Source organism: Oncorhynchus tshawytscha, linkage group LG22, assembly GCF_018296145.1.
Source record: "Oncorhynchus tshawytscha isolate Ot180627B linkage group LG22, Otsh_v2.0, whole genome shotgun sequence".
Classification (NCBI taxonomy): domain Eukaryota; kingdom Metazoa; phylum Chordata; class Actinopteri; order Salmoniformes; family Salmonidae; genus Oncorhynchus; species Oncorhynchus tshawytscha.
In genome coordinates, this window is record NC_056450.1 from 23,239,938 (window position 1) to 23,261,480 (window position 21,543).

The window sequence follows — 21,543 nt, forward strand, 5'->3', positions numbered from 1 at the left end:
AGTAAAAGATGCAAAAACTAAACTTAAGATCGGGAAATTGCGCACATAGAACAGATCTTCTTAGACTTGCTTTCAATGAGAATGACAGATCTATAACTCACATTTCTATGTAAATATTACATATTGCAGCTTTAACCTGTCACTTTTCTTTAGAGCCGACTTCCCCGTCTGCCAGAACGGGACACCCGGCTCACGCCCGGAGGAAGCCCGGTTCAAAATCGAATGTATTCAATGTTAACTCGGTTCACCCGGGGAATTCATCGAATCCCCTAATTGATCCTTGCGTGTCATGAGTCTTAGATTGGATTGGTACATTGGCATGTCAATCAACCGTGTCTACCACTCACCCCGAAGTAACGAAAAGAAGAGCCTCGTCTGGAGGTAGAAACAGATTTACAGAAAATCACGAGGAACGTCGTTACCAATATTTATGCCACACATTTTTATTTTAACTTTGGAGAAACACTGGGTAATTCGGATTCAAGCTAACGTTTGGGTTGTTCCTGCCGCTCCTTGTCTACAGGGGCTTGGAATTAAGCCGGGCTCGGATTGTCTGCTGCACTGAACTGTCTGCCTGGACTCAGCAATAAGAAGTCAGCTGTTAGTTATAGCTACCGGCATTTAGCTTAAGGGACGTTATTGGTAGATTTTAGCCGCCATTACTTTATCCGTATAATACGAAGGCGAAATACTTCGGATATTTAATTAGATGTTTCTTCTTTCCTCGAAACCAACTGGCTAGTACTGTAGTTAGCTAATCTAGCTAGCTAACGTAACAAGTCCCAGTGCCCACCCATTAATTATATGCCAACGTTTGCTGGCTGGCATGTTCGCTGATCAGCTAAGTTTTTGATCGGGTATTGATTGGATATATCACTAGCTGGCGGGGTTTGGTCGCTACCCTGGCAAAGAAACGAGCGAAAAAGAGGAGGCGAAATAAAGAACAGGGAGGACAGCGAGGGAACAAACTATAGTAACATTACTGTAGCTAACTAACAACGTTCGTTATTATTTGTGGCATCCATTTATTAGCCATCGAGCTCATTTGTCAGCTTGGTATAGCAGCAGCAGCTAGCTATCTAGTTACCCAACTTGACAGCTCAGATATCATAAACTAACGTTAACGTCACTGGGGTTATATTGCTTTCTTTACACAACAAGACCGGCCTTCCATCGACAGTGTCACTACGTTACTTGCTTGGACATTTTTGTTAGCTAGCTAAGCAAATTTGCAACCGCTAACTGTTTATCAATGTCAGCAAGCTAACCCAGTTTTGTGAAGCTGTTGTGAGTGTCAGCTATCTCCCCCCAGTAGGAGCTGTAGCGTGCAACACATGGACGGATATTGAATTGAGAGATTTTTTTGGTACGAAAAACAGTATACCTGAACATCTTTCTAGTTAGATAGCACCATCGAAAAACAGTCATGAGTATCGAGATACCGGTGGGATTGACGGAATTGCTGCAAGGCTACACTGTGGAGGTGCTTCGACAAAGGCCAACAGACCTGGTGGAATTCGCCGTGCAATATTTCACGCGCTTGCGGGACACCAGAAGCCAAGATGGGGGCGGTGCTGCTGTCAAGCTCGGGAAGGGAGTGGTGTTCGATGGGGAGCCGATGCAAACAGAGTCAAATGGCGACGATGAAGACGGGTCCGACGAGTCTGATTTCGAGCGTAAGTTGCCGCCTGATGATGTGGCCGATTCACTTAATCATTCCCCAAACTGAATACTGTCATGCTTAGTTGGTTATTTGAAACTGATTTGTTAGAGATGAGTACAGATGGATTGGACTAAGTCTGCACAACCAGTAGCACTCCGGGACTGGAGTTGGAGAACCCTAACTAAACTAGTAAGACTTATGGCTGCAATCCTGTTTGTGACGTTATATAGGTTAGACATGTTATATCAGATGTCTGCTGATCTTACTGTTTAATGTCCTCAATGATGACATAAGTGCATTCACCACACACCCAGGCCATGAAAACCCTATTTACAGAAACAAGATGTGGCCAGCATAACATCTGCCAGCCTAGTCTGTTCCCGGACATAAGATGCCAGGAAGTCCGCTGCTCTCTGCAGGCTGAGAGAGCAACGTGACCCAGATCGCATTGCTTTTCAGGGGCTGTTTTGCTGTGAATGGACGTTCTGTTTTTGTCAATGAGCTCAGGTCTGTGATCACAGAAATTCCAAAATGTGTTTTCATTGGCTGAGTAATGATTTGGACTTCAGTTTAATCTCTGGCTGTATTTGGCTGTTGTGAGATTGATTGCAATTACCTCATTGGTTGTGTGTGTAAACAGATCTGTGATGACAATCGCATCTATTTGAATTCCTCTCTTAGTGGGGAAACCATCTCATGCATAACTCAACTCCTCTCATACCCCTGAGAGGCAGACACTGACCCACTAGGACATTTCTTAATGTTATTGATAATCAAGTTTTGTAGCATGTTTGTAAGTGACCGTAGCTGAAGTAATATTCAGCTCCATAGTTAAAGGGTCTATTCTGCGATTTCTACATCAATTTTCTGACTTAAATTCATACATTCTTGAAGACTAAAACATATAAGTGTCTGATTAGATTAGTTAAATTGTGTAACCCCATCAGAACCCAAAATATAAGTTTATTTTACTCCTTTGTTTGTAAACAAAGTAATTTGAATCAAACATTGTATACTGTAGCCTCAGCACATGGTTAAAACTGTCATTTTGATCTCATGGATGGTCAGTCCTTGTGTTCATAGCTATGTCTGTGCTTACATTTCTCCAGCCCTGTCCCTTAGCTGTTTACCAAATCAGTGGAGGTGTGACCGCTTTGTTATTCTTTGAACTGCAGATTTCCCATTTTAAGCTACTTAAATTAATTATGGTATAGTTTTGAAAACAAACTGTTGCATCAATCCTATTTTCCTTGAGGTAGAAGTGCCATTTGGGCTCATTTGAACCAATAGCCTATCTTTTGCATATTTAATTGTTTCCTCAGTGACCTTGGACTGGGAGATGAAGAGGAATAGATGAGCTCTAAAGAGGGGGAGAATAGAACTGGGGGGTGTATTGAGAGTAGAGGCCGACTGATTATGATTTTTCAACGGCGATACCAATTACTGGCGGACCAAAAAAGCCCAAACTGCTGCATATACCCTGACTCTGCTTGCACAGAACACAAGAGAAGAGACACAACTTCCCTAGTTAAAAGAAATTCATGTTAGCAGGCAATATTAAGTAAATATGCAGGTTTAAAAATGTATACTTGTGTATTGATTTTAAGACCGGCATTGATGTTTATGGTTAGTTACACATTGGTGCAACGACATTGATTTTTTTCGCGAATGCGCATGTTAAATCACCTGTTTGGCGAACTAGGCTGTGATTCAATGATAAATTAACAGGCACCGCATCGATTATATGCAACGCAGGACAAGCTAGATAAACTAGTAATATCATCAACCATGTGAAGTCAACTAGTTATTGTTTTTTATAAGATCAGTTTAATGCTAGCTAGCACCTTACCTTGGCTCCTTGCCTGCACTCTCATAACAAGTAGTCAGCCTGCCACGCAGTCTCCTCGTGGAGTGCAATGTAATTGGCCATAATCGGTGTCCAAAAATGCCTATTACCGATTTTGTTATGGAAACTTGAAATCGGCCCTGATTAATCGGTCAACCTCTAGTTAAGAGAGGGAGTTTGTATAAGCAGAGAAGGAATGGTTTACACCGGCACTTCATAGCTTGTCTGATAGGGCATTATAAGGCCCTATGAATAGATGAGTCACCTGAACGAAGACAGACAGCAGACCATTGTGAGGTCACTTTGCTTCAGGTTTGCTGTAACCAGATCCCATGAACTGGTCATACAACTCCCAGCTGTATGATTGCCAGGAACATGCCAAAACATTACATTTTCTGTCACAGCAGTTTGAAAATACACTCTTGGAAATATCCTAGTATTTCTGCATTACATACAAACTTTGAAAAACACGTTTGGGTGCCATTGAGAAGAGAAATCACAAATGTCAGTTAGTCTTATGTGGCATGGACAGAGATTGGGCCCATATTGCGATACTCTACTATAGAAATCCTCCCGCCCATCACTAGGGAAAATGTGGTCCCTGTCAGTTGTGCAACAGGTGACCTAATTACCAGTCCAGACTGTGCATTTAGGCTAATCTAATGGATAGCATCCCTTGAGAGCCACACTCCACACTGGCTTTAAAGTCGCTCCCCGTCTCTCCCTGTGAGCGTGAATGGGAACTAGGCATGCATGCATGCATGCATGCAGTTTACTGCTTCATTTATTAGTCACATTTTGAAAAGCATCTGAACTTTGGCACTTCCTCATTCTCTGCCCATTTCCTGTGGCAGAAAAATAAGGAAAATCACATCCTCTCTTTTTATGTGCATTTCACACGGGCCGCTCTCCCATATGCCATTTTTACTGTATGAAGTCACCGCGCTGAAAGACTGGATGTCACCGTGTTTAGTCACTTGGTCGTGGACCTTATGCGGCTTCCCTACACTGCAGGATGTGGACACCATCCGTTTGGATCATTCTAATAGCATATTGTCATGCAATGCAATAACCTCTGATAAATTCTGATATGGCTAACAGGAAGGCTGCAAACATTTTCTCTTGTTGCATGCTTTTATTAACTATCTCAGATAGTTAATCATCTGTCTTTGTGCATCAATTAGCCTTTCAGTTGATGATGCTACCGGTCCACTGTAATATCAACGTTGAAATTGAAATCAAGTTGAAAACAGACCGTCATGGCTGTCCTTCCCTGACTCTATTCCATTTTCTCTCCCTCTCAAACAGGATAGCTTCTCAATCAGATTAGACAAGGTGGTTTAGGGAGAAGATGTCATTTGTACGGTTTAACGGGACAAAGGGGCTTTTGAGGGTGGGAGCACCAGGCAGTCGCTGTAAAGATGCTGGGGGGGCCTTTAGGGCCTGGCTTGCTAACAAATAGATTTGTTGGTATTTATTATAGCATTTTATATGACATATTTAAAAATATATATATTTTAAAAAATTATATGACCTTTTACTAGCAGACGCCTTTATACCAAGCAACTACATTTTTGACGTATAGGTTGCAATACATGAAAATGGTCATGGAAGATGTCTGACACCCCCCACAGAACAAACATGGAACAAACATTTGTGTTGGCTTGTGGTGACCTTGTCCTGTCAGTGCAGAGGGAATACAGACTGGGCCGGCAACCTTGGCGCTGTCCTCACAAACACATTGGAGTGGGAATAAAGTTGACAGGCAGCGACCTTGCCTAATCACACAGTAGATAAAGTGCAGGGGTTCAGTAATAGTTCAGTCCTCAGCCATCCACAAGTGGCTTTGATACAGGCATCTTTGCATAGCTTCAATAATTTATTATCTGAAAGGGCACCAGGGTGGGAAATTAACACACACACAATGCTGGTATATTTTGGCATTGGCTGGTAGAATGTCTATCGCTACCAGCTACATTGGCAGGTGGTCACACAGAGCATTTGCAAGCATTTTTTTCTCTCAATGCAAAAATCAACATTTGTGTGTGTCAGCTCTGGAAGAGAGAATCTCAACAGTACAGTGGTGAAGCGGAGTGGCTGGTCAAATTAGGACATCCACCAGCCTGGCACCAGCACCACACTCTGATTTCCAGGAGCAAGTCTAGTCTACACAGCTCTGTAAAGGCCAATATGTTCATATTTGGTTGCTAGGCATTCTGCCCAATCCCATTACCCATCTAGTATTTCTTTGATAGTTTACACGCTTTCAATTGTTACATTTTAAACATCAGCCTGATAATGTGGGTTCAGGAAACCTTTGTTACTTTAAATGGGCCCAGATAGTGAGTCAGTGCTCTTTGTTACCATCACTACTGTCTCTCTGACCACACAACCTTCCACTGCTCTTCCTCCTAAAGTCTTTCTCTTGACTTAGGCTATAGCCTTCCAATGGGGGAGTTACGTCTTTGGCCAAGGTCCTAGCTAGCGTGTCCGCCATTAAATGGCACCCAGACCGCTCTGACATATAGGGGCTAACCCATCACTGACAGTCCAGAAGGGGTTAACAACACAAGCTCTAAACAGGACAAGGCCACTTCTCCTTTTAAGGACTAGCCTGGAGAATGAGGGGGGGGTGACAAGTGAGGGTTGTAGTAAAGGAGGCAGATTGACAGGGGAGAGGGGAAGCAGGAAAAGACATGGGGAGAAAATATACTGTAGTTAATTTTCATGAGTACAACAGTTGAAAGTCAAGCTGAAAATTCAGAGTAATCTCTTGTACCTCAGCTTGTAGTGGAAATCCTCTTGCAAAGAGCTGAAACACAATGTGTGTGTGTAATGTTGATGTTCTCCATCACACAGTGGTAAACTTGTGGGTGTGGGAAAATTAGACCCGTAAGTACATGTTTTTCCCGGTGTTTGGCCTGCCCTAGCAATTTCATTGACATACCATACGATAAATACTTTTCAGCGGTCCTTGCTAAGCATGTCTTGTTGGAGTGTGTGGCTGGGGCCTCTACAATCTGCTACCAAAACATGACAAAGTTATTAACTCTCTAAAGCAGAACACTGCAGGAACGAACACTTGTATATGCTACCTTGCCACACCATCATCCTCATGTTCAGGGAAAATGGTGGACTGTGTGTGTGGATTTACTCATTACACAAGCCTTGTGACTAGTCTATACAGTGCTGTCGAAGAGTGCTGAGCACTGCACTTTGGGATGTGCCACGTTGACTGGTGACGTCTAGGAATATAAATGTACATTGTTGGTTGCATGGCGGACTATGGGTGAATGAAGACCATGGCAACGCTCCTTGACCCATCATCAGGGCTTTTTGGACCGTGTTTGCATTAACATATGTGTGTGTGAGCAAGACCAGGTCTCCCTGGAAAACATTTTTAATTGTTAGACGATCCTGGCTAAATCATAAAAAAAATGAAAGGCCTAGCCTTTAAACATACAGGGGGAAAACACCCACACACAGATGGGCCCTCTTGAGACAAGCAGTGAGTAGGCTACATCCATGTGTTTTAAATAAAAATGTAAAAATGGAACCTAGACAAGATTAGCCTTAGTTCATACTTCATTGTCTGTGGTTTGGGCACAGTTACTTGAAAAAGGTAGTGTGTTACTGATGACAGTTACTTGAAAAAGGTAGTGTGTTACTGATGACAGTTACTTGAAAAAGGTAGTGTGTTACTGATGACAGTTACTTGAAAAAGGTAGTGTGTTACTGATGACAGTTGCTTGAAAAAGGTAGTGTGTTACTGATGACAGTTGCTTGAAAAAGGTAGTGTGTTACTGATGACAGTTGCTTGAAAAAGGTAGTGTGTTACTGATGACAGTTGCTTGAAAAAGGTAGTGTGTTACTGATGACAGTTGCTTGAAAAAGGTAGTGTGTTACTGATGACAGTTACTTGAAAAGGTAGTGTGTTACTGATGACAGTTACTTGAAAAAGGTAGTGTGTTACTGATGACAGTTACTTGAAAAGGTAGTGTGTTACTGATGACAGTTACTTGAAAAAGGTAGTGTGTTACTGATGACAGTTGCTTGAAAAAGGTAGTGTGTTACTGATGACAGTTACTTGAAAAAGGTAGTGTGTTACTGATGACAGTTGCTTGAAAAAGGTAGTGTGTTACTGATGACAGTTGCTTGAAAAGGGTAGTGTGTTACTGATGACAGTTGCTTGAAAAAGGTAGTGTGTTACTGATGACAGTTGCTTGAAAAATAAAGTAATCAGTAACGTAATCGTTTTCAATTACTCAGAATGAGTCATGTAATCCTATTACATTTGGAATACTTTTGAATTACTTTCACTTTTAAAACCCAGACATACTTAAAACATGAATCTAACATAGCATTTTTTTTAAATTTAGGAACATGAGCATTTCCAAATGGGGACTAGCATGAGAGTATATCCTATAATTCACACGTTCTATTCGACGTGTAAGAGCATAGTCACAGGGCTCCAAACTAACATTTTCAATTGGTGCCACCAGCTCATGACTTGGTTGCGCCACAATTGCAGTGGGGTCACGCAATTGAACACATTTGTAGCCTCAGTCTTATAAAGTCTTTCAAAGGGTTTCATTCAGATGTGTACTAGACTACAAACGGTATGATTCAAGAAATAAAGTTGACTCTAACAACATGTTCAGGCACGAATGCATGACACCAGATATCTTGATGTGCAACCTGAATTAGCGTTTGTCATGAATTTGGTGTATGATAACTAGGCAATAAGGGTTCCAGAATTTTTAGATATATTTTGGGGTTCAATAGACATTCATTATTCTACATATTTTTGGGCACTAATATCACACAGGCTAATTAATTTGTGGCTAATTCACCAGTTGAGGAAGTAGTTAGCTACAGTGCCTTGCGAAAGTATTCGGCCCCCTTGAACTTTGCGACCTTTTGCCACATTTCAGGCTTCAAACATAAAGATATAAAACTGTATTTTTTTGTGAAGAATCAACAACAAGTGGGACACAATCATGAAGTGGAACGACATTTATTGGATATTTCAAACTTTTTTAACAAATCAAAAATTAAAAAATTGGGCGTGCAAAATTATTCATTCCCTTTACTTTCCGTGCAGCAAACTCTCTCCAGAAGTTCAGTGAGGATCTCTGAATGATCCAATGTTGACCTAAATGACTAATGATGATCAATACAATCCACCTGTGTGTAATCAAGTCTCCGTATAAATGCACCTGCACTGTGATAGTCTCAGAGGTCCGTTAAAAGCGCAGAGAGCATCATGAAGAACAAGGAACACACCAGGCAGGTCCGAGATACTGTTGTGAAGAAGTTTAAAGCCGGATTTGGATACAAAAAGATTTCCCAAGCTTTAAACATCCCAAGGAGCACTGTGCAAGCGATAATATTGAAATGGAAGGAGTATCAGACCACTGCAAATCTACCAAGACCTGGCCGTCCCTCTAAACTTTCAGCTCATACAAGGAGAAGACTGATCAGAGATGCAGCCAAGAGGCCCATGATCACTCTGGATGAACTGCAGAGATCTACAGCTGAGGTGGGAGACTCTGTCCATAGGACAACAATCAGTCGTATATTGGACAAATCTGGCCTTTATGGAAGAGTGGCAAGAAGAAAGCCATTTCTTAAAGATATCCATAAAAAGCGTTGTTTTAAAGTTTGCCACAAGCCACCTGGGAGACACACCAAACATGTGGAAGAAGGTGCTCTGGTCAGATGAAACCAAAATGTAACTTTTTGGCAACAATGCAAAACGTTATGTTTGGCGTAAAAGCAACACAGCTCATCACCCTGAACACACCATCCCCACTGTCAAACATGGTGGTGGCAGCATCATGGTTTGGGCCTGCTTTTCTTCAGCAGGGACAGGGAAGATGGTTAAAATTGATGGGAAGATGGATGGAGCCAAATACAGGACCATTCTGGAAGAAAACCTGATGGAGTCTGCAAAAGACCTGAGACTGGGACGGAGATTTGTCTTCCAACAAGACAATGATCCAAAACATAAAGCAAAATCTACAATGGAATGGTTCAAAAATAAACATATCCAGGTGTTAGAATGGCCAAGTCAAAGTCCAGACCTGAATCCAATCGAGAATCTGTGGAAAGAACTGAAAACTGCTGTTCACAAATGCTCTCCATCCAACCTCACTGAGCTCGAGCTGTTTTGCAAGGAGGAATGGGAAAAAATGTCAGTCTCTCGATGTGCAAAACTGATAGAGACATACCCCAAGCGACTTATAGCTGTAATCGCAGAAAAAGGTGGCGCTACAAAGTATTAATTTAAGGGGGCTGAATAATTTTGCACGCCCAATTTTTCAGTTTTTGATTTGTTAAAATTTGAAATATCCAATAAATGTCGTTCCACTTCATGATTGTGTCCCACTTGTTGTTGATTCTTCACAAAAAAATACAGTTTTACATCTTTATGTTTGAAGCCTGAAATGTGGCAAAAGGTCGCAAAGTTCAAGGGGGCCGAATACTTTCGCAAGGCACTGTAGATCGCCAACTCGAAATATAGCCTATTACCATAAGAGGCCATCCACACTTGATGGACGATCAACCGAACAATAGAATCTTTGAGAGCATGTGATAAGTCTTGATGGTGTGCAAAATGACAGCAATAATAATTTCATAAAATTTCCTCTTGACATAAAATGAAGTAATCCCGAAAGTAATAAGCTGTTTTTAAGAATGTAACTAATCCGGTTTTAGATATAGTACATTTTTGTAATCTGATGACGTAATCCCAGTTACATGTAATCCGTTACTACCCAACCCTGCTTGGGCCTCACTGATTATTGGTTAGGAGGCTGTGTCAAAACAATTAGATTAGCAGAAGAGATGTTCTGGATCAGCACAGAGGAGCATCAACAACAAGCTAGCAGACACTATGGCTGCGTCTGAGTTGGCACCCTGTCCACTATGGCTGCGTCAAGGAATTAGTAGCCAATGGCTCGCCAATAATTAAAATGAATAGAACAGGTGTCCCCATTCAAGTCAATGATGGCATAATGGGTGGACCTTGTTCTATTCATTCCATTTCTATGGGCTCGCCTTCCAGCTCATCTCTTGCCGCTGTGCTATCTCATATCTCAGACTATATATTTATTAATGTGCTTCCTGAGTTATGATGATCCACTTTTCCAGGCATTGTGAGATCTGATCATCTGAGCAGTGTGACAGCCTTGACTGCAATAAAGATTGTTTTCATGGTGAGTCAGGTGTATACAGCTGTGGCAGTATCTAAAAGGGAGAGCTCCCTGCCAGGCTAACCACCTCTGTTGTCCTTGCTGCTTCCATGGCTGGCTCTGCCGCGGAGGCAAGGTCAGCCGTGTTGGTTTGGAGACACAGACGCCCCTGTCCTGTCCCTGCGGTGCTCTAACCATAACAGTATGCCAACACTGAGCATGTGCTGATTTAACCCTTGTCTCCCCCTAGTCCCCCACCCTCACAACTACACTTCCCTTCTCAATGTCCTTGTGTGTTCCTGCTCTGCCCAATAGGCCATTGACACTGGTTGCTGCTTCACAGCCCTGTCTTTATAAACAGTCACTCTGTCTGTGCATATGAGATGATGCTCTGTCATGTTCATGTGGGGCCAGGAGAAACACTTCTCCAGGCGTTGAGGTCTGATCATCTGCACGGGGGGGGGGGCGCTGTCGAAGACTGCAAGAACGTAACCAGCGAGCACAAACACTTCATTCCTTTTTGCATTTGTTTCCTTTTCCACTTTATCATGGTTTATTTATTTTTTTACAGGGGTGGGCATGAACAAGGAGGGAAAGAGGGAGGGACTAAGAGATAGTGAGAGACTGACAGACAATGAGTGGGTGTGGGGATTGAGAGGAGAGAAAGCCGGAGAGAGCAACAGGCGGGAGGGTGAGGGATGTCTGTTCAACGAACAAGTACCACTTTGATTGTCTTTTGTTCTAGCTGCAATTAGTAAGGCCAGCAGACAGTGATAATGTCTCGTCCTTATGGGAGTTTGTGAGTGGGTGTTTGGGTAGAGGGGGGACCTTTTACTTATAGGAAGAAGTGGTTTCAGGAGGGGGAGGTTGTTATGGCAATGAGGTCTTCCTTGTGTTTTGTTGTCATGGCAACTTCAGGCACTTGCTATCCCCCACACGTGATGACGGGCAAGAGCACTTCATACACTCTCCTTACACAGCACATGCAAACACGCATGTCCTTGCACAATGACACACTTAGTCTACACTCATCCTCTGCTTCCCACAAATGCACTTTAGTATAATGACACTGAAACAATCATTATGTTAATATAGTGTTTCCCCTAGGATCTGTTTGAGCAGCGGTGGCAAAGGTGGGGGGGGTTCTCTTTGCTGCGGGGGTCTGTGCACATGCCCCTGGGAAATGTTTATTTGTAGAACTGTGGTGACTTTAAAAAATATATATTCTACTCCAAAAAAATGTAATTGTGTTAACACCATCTGAAACGTAACACATGCTTGCCACTGCACTGTAGGGAGATGAGGAGCAAGCGGTGGCTGTGTGCTCATGGCTCTCATTTGCACCAATGCTCGCTCTGTTGGCTACAAATATGTTGTAACTTGTCACTCTGATCTTAAAGCGATAGTGAAAGATTTGGACAATTATGCACTTTTTCTATACTGAACAAAAATATAAATGCAACATGCAACAATTTCAACGTTTTGACTGAGTTTCAATTCATATAAGGAAATCAGTCAATTAAAATAATTTCGTTAGGCCTTAATCTATGAATTTCACAACTGGGCAGGGGCGTAGCCACTGGGGAGCCAAGACCAGCCAATCGTAATGAGGTTTTTTTTTCCCACAAAAGGTCTTTATTACAGACAGAAATACTCCAGTTTCATCAGCTGTCCATGTGGCTGGTCTCAGATGACCCCGTAGGTGATGACTCCTCATGTGGAGGTCCTAGGCTGGCGTGGTTACACGTGGTCTGCGGTTGTGAGGCCGGTTAGACGTACTGCCAAATTCTCTAAAACAACATTGGAGGTGGCTTATAGTAAAGAAATTAACATTTCATTCTCTGGCAACAGCTCTGGTGGACATTCCTGCAGTCAGCATGCCAATTTTATTGTCCCCTGCACAAGGTGCACCTGTAATGATCATGTCATTTAATCAGCTTAAAAATCCATAAGAGAGCTGATAAATTCTACTTTTGTTATTTTGTCTGGCTTTATTGCAGTGTAGAATATTGTGTGTGTGTGTCGGTCTCATTTCATGTGTTTGAGTTGTTTTTCTCTGCTGTTTCAAGAGTGCTAGCAATGTCAGAGGTCGTAACCACAGACTCTACTGTTGCAGCAATCTGTGAACAGGAGAGAGTGTTCACCAACCCTCTCCCTCCCTTTCTCCCTCCCTCTCTCCAGCCCCTCCTCCCAGCAGATATAACCGGAGAGTGTCAGGTAAGTCCTGTTTGTCACTACTCACTAATGCAGTGTTATTCAAACTTTTTCAGCAGGGACCCAGTTATTTTTTTCATCCAATTTTTTGGGGACCCCATTTTTCTCACCAATTCTAATGGCACAACCTTAGAATCTGTACATTGTTATTTTCACATCAACAAATAACCTTCAGTTCATTAGGCTACATTTTAATCTCTCTAGAACAAAAACATACATTTACTCAATATTTTTATTTTTCAAATTATCTTTCTCAGTAAAATGTATTCACACCCCTTTACGTTTTCCACATTTTGTCACTGATCTACACGCAATACCCCATAATGTCAAAGTGGAATTTTGTTTGTAGAAATGTTTTTTAAAATTATTTTTATTTTTTAAATAAAAATATTTTGTCAAGTATTCAACACAATTTAAATTTTTTATGGCAACAACAAATCACATAAGTCACATGGACTCATTCCGTGTTCAATAATAGTTAACATGATTAATCACTTCCCCATCTTTGTACCCCACACATACAATTATCTGTAAGGTCCCTCAATCTAGTAGTGAGTTTCAAGCACATTTTCAACCACAAAGAAAGGCATGTTTTTCCAATGCTTCGGAAAGAAGGCAGAAGCTGAATATCCCTTTGAGCATGGTGAAGTTATTGCAATTATAAATACACCCAGTCACTTCTCAGTTGCCAGAGAGGAAGGAAACTGCTCAGGAATTTCACCATGAGGCCAATGGTGACTTTTAAACAGTTCAAGTTTAATGGCTGTGATAGGAGAACTGAGGATAGATCAACAACATTGTATTTACTCCACAATACTAACCTAAATGACTGAGTGAAAAGAAGTCTATACAGAAAAAAATAATCCAACGTGCATCCTATTTGCAAAAAAAGTACTTAAGTAATACAGCAAAACATTTTCAAGCATGATGGCTGCTTCATGTTATGGTATGTGCTTGTCATTGACAAGGACTAAGGAGGTTTTAACATAAAAATAAATGGAATACAGCTATAAGCACAGGCAAAATCCTAGAGGAAACCTGGTTATCTGCTTCCTACCAAACACTGAGACTAATTCACCTTTTCAGCAGGACAATACCCTAAAACACAAGAACAAATATACACTGGAGTTGCTTACCAAAACGACATTAGATGTTCCTGATTGACCTAGTTAAAGTTTTGACTTAAATCGGTTTGAAAATCTATGGGAAGACTTAAAAATGGCTGATAAGCAACAATCAACTTGACAGTTTGAATTTTAAAAAATAATAATGCGGAAATATTGTACAATTCATGTGTGCAAAGCTCTTAGACTTACCCAATAACACTCACAGCTCTAATCGCCGCCAAAGGTGGCTCTTCAAAGTATTGACTCGGGTGTGAATACTTATGTAAGTTACATGTTTCTGCATTTTCATGTTCAAGAAATTTGACATTTCTACAAACGTGTTTTCACTTTGTCATTATAGGGTGTAGATGGGTGAGAACAAACATGTATTTAATCCATTTTGAATTCCGGCTGTAACAATGGAATAAGTCAAGGGGTATGAATACTTTCTGAAGGCACTGTGTATATCTTTTTTTGCCTACCCCACTGCAATTCCGGGGGTCACCCACCTGACTTTGAATAGTACTGCCCTAATTTAATCTGCAGCATCGACGTTTGTTTGCATGTTAAGTGTTTGCTTTGATCTGGTGTAATCTTACCTGGCCTCTTTATGCCTGCTTGGTGTTAACACTAAGTTACTGGTTGTCTTAATGTATCACTGAACACTGATAACTAGTAGGTGTGTCACACTGATATTAGTCCCCTGGAGTGTGGTTTTCAATGTTTTCCCTCGTTGTGTCCAGCACACAGAGTAATCCCTTACAATGAGTCTTTAGGTGTATTGATTGTGGTGCTAATATTGTGCCCCCAAGCCCGTATGTGTTACAGTATAAGTTAGAACTCTTTGCCCCACCATGTTACGGTAATATGGTTCCCTCATTATGGCTCGTTGGCTAAATCCTATTGGGAAATGAATGGCGTTTTTATATAAACACCGAAAATAAGGTCTGCTATAACACAGGCTTAGGAGCTCTTACATTTTGTACAGTTTGACTCCTTTATGTAATCAACTTTAAGCACAAACAGCACAAAGGTCATGTTAACTGACTGATATTATCTCATAAAACAAAACATATAACGTCTAAGCCTGTTAACCTCAGACTTTATTTTCAGCATTTATCCCAAAATCACATTGTCACCATTCATTTCCACCATAGGACTGGCCGACCAAACCAGAGGGAACTCAGTTTTTTAGGACTACAGGCTGGCAATCTCTGTTTACCCCCCAAGTGTTTGTTACAATCTAAGTGTTCTCACGCCAGTGTGCGCGGAGGCCTTTAACCCAGACGACGATGACGAGGTGGAGGAGCCGAGGGTGGTGCATCCTAAAACAGATGAGCAGCGCTGTCGACTGCAGGACGCCTGCAAAGATATTCTACTGTTCAAGACCCTGGAACAGGTAGAAAAGATGAGACCGAGGTTTTAACCACACAGTGACAGGAAACCCCAACACTATTAGAGTATAACGGGCCACACGTCATATGCGCTTCTGTTCTAATAGGTTGTAGATCACATTGACTCATAAAAGGTTAAGGTTTCCTGGTCTTTACTTACTGGTACACTCAGTAACACACAGTAATACACAAGCTGCCAGACAGGCACAACTCCGTCCATTATTAAGTTGAGTAGTTTTTTCAGACAGTGATTGTGTGGTCTTTGTTCTCAATCATCCTCTTTCCCTCCTGCTGCGGCCCTCCTCCCTCACAGGAACAGTTCTCAGAGGTCCTGGATGCCATGTTTGAACTGCGCGTCCAGCCCCAGGAGCATGTCATCGACCAGGGAGACGATGGAGACAACTTCTATGTGATCGAGAGGTGTGTGTGTGTGTGTGTGTGTGCACGGTTTCTTCAGAATCGTTATAATCGAAACATGCGCTAGAAAGCAGTGTTCATACCAAACACAATACAATTGGCCGTATCACAACAAGTCCCCCTTGAGCCTTATTTACTAGTTGTTGTTTCCGCCATGTGTCCTGGGCCTAGGCTTCATGGGTGTTTCCCAAATGTCACCCTATTCCCTATATAGTGAACAACTTTTGAACAGAGCCCTGTGGGCCCTGATCAAAAGAAGTGCACTACATGGGGAATAGGGTGCCATTTTGACGCAGCGTATGAGTGGGCTTATTCTCTGCATCTTAAGCTCCCTCCTCAGTCATGCTAGTGCCTCACCCTGAGAGGCTTAGGGCTAGATGCACGTCATAAGCATGTTAAAACCTATTCCCTCCCTGTGTGTTGCCTTGCAAAGCCTCATGGGAAACCCCCTGGTCACCTACATAGCCAAGTGATCATCATACTAATCCCCCCAAACAAAGTGAATGCTCACTGGCTACCACAGCACAATGCAACCCTGGCAGCCAATCAGGTGGTGTATCATCCAAATAAATTCCCAGAACTGAGCTCCTCGTGCTGTTAGTCCCCCTACCCCTGGTTGGTTAATCCCAAGAGTAGAGCCCAATACTCCAATTATTTTTTTACAAAAAAATCACTAACTGCAGCAGATTTAGATCAGTGATCAACTTTATTATAGATGAAGATTAGTCTGCAAATATCTCATGTTATTACTATACACAATGCATTTTGTAGAGAGCTCAAATATTATTAGAACATTCTTCATTTCTCTCCCTTCCCTTCCCCCTGTCTCCCTCCCCCTATTCTTCTTCCAGAGGAATCTATGACATAGTGGTACTGATTGATGGCGTAGGAAAGTGTGTGGGCCAGTATGACAACAAGGGCAGCTTCGGGGAGTTGGCACTGATGTACAACACCCCCCGTGCTGCCACCATCATTGCCACCCAGGAGGGGGCGCTCTGGGGCCTGGTGAGAATCATGCACACACACATTGGCCTAACCCTCTGACCTCTAGTTCACTGCTGTGCTCTGCCACAGCACCTCCCAGTGGACACTAGGGAGAATGGTAAACACAACGGCATTACAGATACAAGATTTACCACAGAGTTTCTAAACCCAGACTTCGCAAGATTTCTGGGAACGCTTGCCAAACAAACCGGGCCAGTGTTTGGGGTTTGAGAAGTCAATGAGAGAAGTGAAAAATAGTTCCTTATTTGTATATTTTCTCAATCTAAAGGCACAACCTAGATTTGAGCCAATGTCTTAAGTAGCTGAACATGTTAGTACTCCAACCTCATGAGAGTGACAAACTGACACCTTTTCATTTTTGTCAAACTACTTCATATCGATATAAAAATAGTTTTACTGCTTGCACATGCTCAGTTCGGCACGAGACGATCGTTTGACCCAACGTCGCCATGACATCGCCGACAAGTCTGATTGCGATTTCTGTTGGAGAAGCAGAAGCCCGTCTTAATTCTGTTCAGTCTTTGGATTTCCTGTTTTGTTCAGTGTTTTTAAAGACCCGCTACAGCTATTTCTTTACTTTTCCCATTTGGGTGATAAATTGGGTGCCAGGGAGGCTGTTGTGGGTCTTTAATTTGTAGGAGATAGATCTTAGATGTTGTGCTTTAAGATTCTTTGGTCTTTAATACTCTTTATGTAATGAAAAGTGCTATAAAAGTTTAATAAATTCTTTATGATTCATATTTTTAATCATGATAGTAAATATTATAGAAGATTAGTACATCTATCCATACCTTTTGTCTGTTAGATATGTAACCTATAGCAGGAGAATGAAACAGTTTGAAACAGGTGTGATTGTGTTATCCTGTCTGTGTGACCGTGACGGATGCTGTCTGTGTGCACTACCAGGACCGGGCCACGTTCCGTAGGCTCATTGTGAAGAACAACGCCAAAAAGAGGAGGCTGTATGAGCAATTTGTTGAGTCTGTGCCCCTACTGAAGTCTCTAGAGGTGAGGGGGGAGGGGAAAGGGAGTGGGATGGGAGGAAGTTGAGGAAGCTCGACAGTGAAAAATGTAGCACGGATATTAATTTGTCTCCCTTTTCCTTATCAAACATATGTCTCTCTCAGTTATCTGAGAGGATGAAGATTGTGGATGTATTAGGAATGAAGACGTTTTCTGATGAAGAACGCATCATCATGCAGGTAGGATGTTCTCCAAGATTCTCTTGGTATTACTGTAAAGCTTTCTGGTAACGATGACCATGGGCAATTGTAAACAGTTTGTGTTGCTGTATAGGGGGACAGGGCAGATTGTTTCTACATTGTGGAGTCCGGAGACGTGAAGATAATGATGAAGAGCAAAGTAAGAGTACTCCTGTCATTTCTGCCTCATCACCAGAGAATGTGGAAAAAGTGGCTTTATTTTATGTTCATGTCACCCTGTGTTTTTCTCTCCTTTTTTTTCTCATATGTACTGCTTAACCCTGCACCCAAACACAAAGATGGTATGACTAATAATCTGAATTATAATCATTATTAATATGAATAGTAATAATTAAAAGTTGAGCACGGCGTACCTTAAAAGAAAATCGGCAACATTTAGTGATTCGAATCAGAATATTTGTCAAATCTACAATCCACAAAATGTTGTGTCCCTCCCGAAAAAATAATTTAAGCTGGCTAACAAACTATGGTTCCTAATGTTAGCTAGCACTAGACGGCTGTACCTGCATCAGAACTCCTTCTCATCCTGATAGTTTCTCCATCAGGTTTCTTCTTAGTAAATGGTGTGGCAGCACTTTGTTTATAAAACCAAACAGTGTAAGACAAAGTTTTACACTGAGGCTTTTTCATTTTTATAATGCATTGATGTGCTGCTTAAAGTCTGTATTTCCATTCTTGTGCATCTTATTTTTTGCTGTCTTTTGTATTAGCTGGTGCAATTAAATGGATTTAAAAAAAGTACTATCTTATATCCATGACAAAGCAAAACTCATTTTCACATGGCTCTATCCAGACCTGGGTTCAAATAATATTTAGGTTATTTCAATTACTTTTAAATATATTTTGAAGTAGTTTGGATAGTTTTTCTCAGAAAATACAAGTAGTTACAAGTAGTAGAATATTGGAATGTATTTGAAAATACTCATACAAGTGTATTTTCAAATATTTAATACTCCATGTATTTGAACCCAGGTCTGTTTGTTCCTAGGGGTATTTGAAAAAATGTATTTGGAGAAACGTATTTGAATAGTTTTAGGATAGTTATTTGAAAATACTTCAAATAGAAGTAGCTGATCTGGCCACATTATTTGAAAATACACCAAGTATTTAAATAACATACTTAAATACGCATGTATTTGAACCCAGATCTGGCTTGTTCTTAGCTCTCTGCAACAGACATGGCCTATTGCTTAGTGAACAACATGTTTGGGCTTCCTTGGCACTGTGGCTCGTGTGCCATGATAAAACATTTTGTGAATTTTGAAATCGGCAACCAGTCATTTGAATCGGCAAAAAAATATTAAAATCATCGTAAACAAAATCAGCCCCAACCCATCCTGTCCTCTTTTTCTGTACCCTGCTCTCACTCCCCCTCTCTCCCCCAGACGAAGGTGAACCAGGAGGATAATGCAGAGGTGGAGATCACCCGCTGTAGCAGGGGTCAGTACTTTGGGGAGCTGGCACTGGTCACCAACAAGCCCCGCGCTGCATCAGCGTATGCTGTGGGAGAGGTCAAGTGCTTGGGTAAGGCCACTTCATACATCTACACGTGTGTGTCAGTTTATTTTAAAGGCCCTGGGCTCTGAGTGGCTGTCCATCAGTGTGACAGAGTGGTATTTTCTGCTTGTCTCCCTGAATCTCTTAACTGCAGATTACTGGCTTGTAAGTGTTCTAGATGAGTATCTCTCCTTCACCGTCTCTCTAATGCAGAGATGTTTCCCTCAGACAAACAGGTGTTTGTGTGATGCTCTCTCTCTCTCTCATAGTGATAGTCATCTCTCTTATGACTTCAAAGTGTACACACATCTAACAATTCTGCAGGTGTAGAGTGCAAAAATGTTAATTTGAAAGCAGTGTGCTCTACTGTAGTTTTATCTCAGTGTTTTGACAGGAAGGTCTATATCCGGCTTAACCCGTGTAGTGGTTAAGCTAAGCATGGCAAGGAACTGTTGGAAATAAACTATACAGGAGCGTAGGCTACAACAGTATTTCTATTCCTTTACCAGGACACACTATTCATAAAGCATCTCAGAGTAGGAGTGTCGAATCTAGGATCAGTGTTGCTCTTTACATCCTAATGAATAAGATGACATGGACAGGGGGCACCTGATCCTAGACCAGCGCTGTTTTTCCGTGGCACCTTATGAATACGGGCCCATGTCGCCATCTATCTGTTGTGCAGCTGTGTGAGTGATTCTGTCTGTGTTTTTCAGTAATAGACATTCAGGCGTTTGAGCGTCTGCTGGGTTCCTGTAAGGAGATCATGAAGAGGAACATCACCCACTACGAGGAGCAGCTGGTTGCTCTGTTTGGCTCCAGCATGGACCTGAAATGACCACCCTTCTCCGTGCCTTACACACACGCGCACATTTACATTGATGAACAGATACATAGACATTGAGACACGAGCACTTACAGAAGTACACCCTGACACACATTTTCTAGCTTAACACACTCCTTTGTAAGCTCGCGCATAGGTACACACACTTTCTACTCACCCATAAATATCACACACGCAGACATTCTTAGTTGCTTGAACCTGCTCCAGCCAATTTAAAAAGCAACGTCCCTGCTGTTACCACTCTAACGCCGCCACAGCTCAGCAAGGACACACACACACAGGCTTGCCCTTCTCTCTCTCTCTCTCTCTCTCACACACACACATACAGGCTTGCCCTTTTCTCTCTCTCACGCATACATACATACATACATACATACATACATACATACATACATACATACATACATACATACATACATACATACATACATACATACATACATACATACATACATACATGCGGGCGTGCCCTTTTCTCTCTCACACACACAAACCTCAGCCAAGGACACATGCACACAGACACCTGGTGAAAAAGAAGAAACAAATTAAAAAGTTTAAAATGCCCACAAAAAATAAAGGTTTAAAGAGAAGTTTTAGAAACATTTTATGAAGATGAACAGAAGCTTTGATAAAATATTATTTCAATAAAAAGTGTTTCCTCTTTGGGGTTGAGTCCTTTCTGAAAGCTCTCCTACTGTTGTTGATTCAGTGCCGGTGATTACCACAGAATACCCTATGTTTCAGGGCTATTGTTGTTATCATTAACTCCATGTATTATTATATATTCATTTTGTTTTACTTTGACCTATTCAGCTAAAGTACCATCTCTGACAATGTAAAACAAAAATATAGTGCTTATTTCTCCTTGGTCATTCTGAATGAGTTGTCCTGGAAAAGAATAAAGCAAACATTTTGTTAAACTGCCCTGTCTTTATTATATTGGTGTTTTTGAGGGATAGTTCGAGGCTGCGGGCAGTTCTCACTGGCTTTCCAGTTCTCATTCTCTAACCATGACTCAAGATGGGGTGAAAATATACATTGAATTAATGTTATGGTTTCCTGATTATGGAAGAGCTATTGTTTAATGCAAGGTGGGGGTCATCAACCCCTATTTAACCCTGAATAAGTGAGTCATATC

General features: G+C 41.6%; 1 protein-coding gene across 2 annotated transcripts; it reads left to right on the plus strand.

Moving 5' to 3' along the window:
- The first annotated feature begins 333 nt into the window (after positions 1–333).
- Positions 334–20,465, plus strand: LOC112222109 (protein kinase, cAMP-dependent, regulatory, type II, alpha A). 2 transcript variants are annotated; one of them, XM_024384725.2, is made up of 11 exons: positions 334–1,676; positions 12,887–12,922; positions 15,288–15,424; positions 15,733–15,839; positions 16,688–16,841; positions 17,748–17,849; positions 17,969–18,043; positions 18,138–18,203; positions 18,343–18,345; positions 19,450–19,588; positions 20,278–20,465. In XM_024384725.2, exons 1-11 carry the CDS (start codon positions 1,427–1,429, stop codon positions 20,397–20,399), a joined length of 1,191 nt encoding a protein of 396 aa, XP_024240493.1. In that variant the 5' UTR covers positions 334–1,426; the 3' UTR covers positions 20,400–20,465. The 2 variants fall into 2 exon arrangements, with proteins under 2 accessions (XP_024240493.1, XP_024240494.1); XM_024384726.2 differs by lacking the exon at positions 18,343–18,345 and having other exon boundaries at positions 336–1,676.
- The last annotated feature ends 1,078 nt before the right edge of the window (positions 20,466–21,543 follow it).

Bases quoted from the DNA above. Each gene is read 5' to 3' on its own strand.
- LOC112222109 (XM_024384725.2), top strand. From the start codon at position 1,427: ATGAGTATCGAGATACCGGTGGGATTGACGGAATTGCTGCAAGGCTAC. The intron at 1,677-12,886 runs GTAAGTTGCCGC...CCCTCTCTCCAG, and splicing joins CGACGAGTCTGATTTCGAGC to CCCCTCCTCCCAGCAGATAT. The intron at 18,044-18,137 runs GTAGGATGTTCT...GTTGCTGTATAG, and splicing joins AAGAACGCATCATCATGCAG to GGGGACAGGGCAGATTGTTT.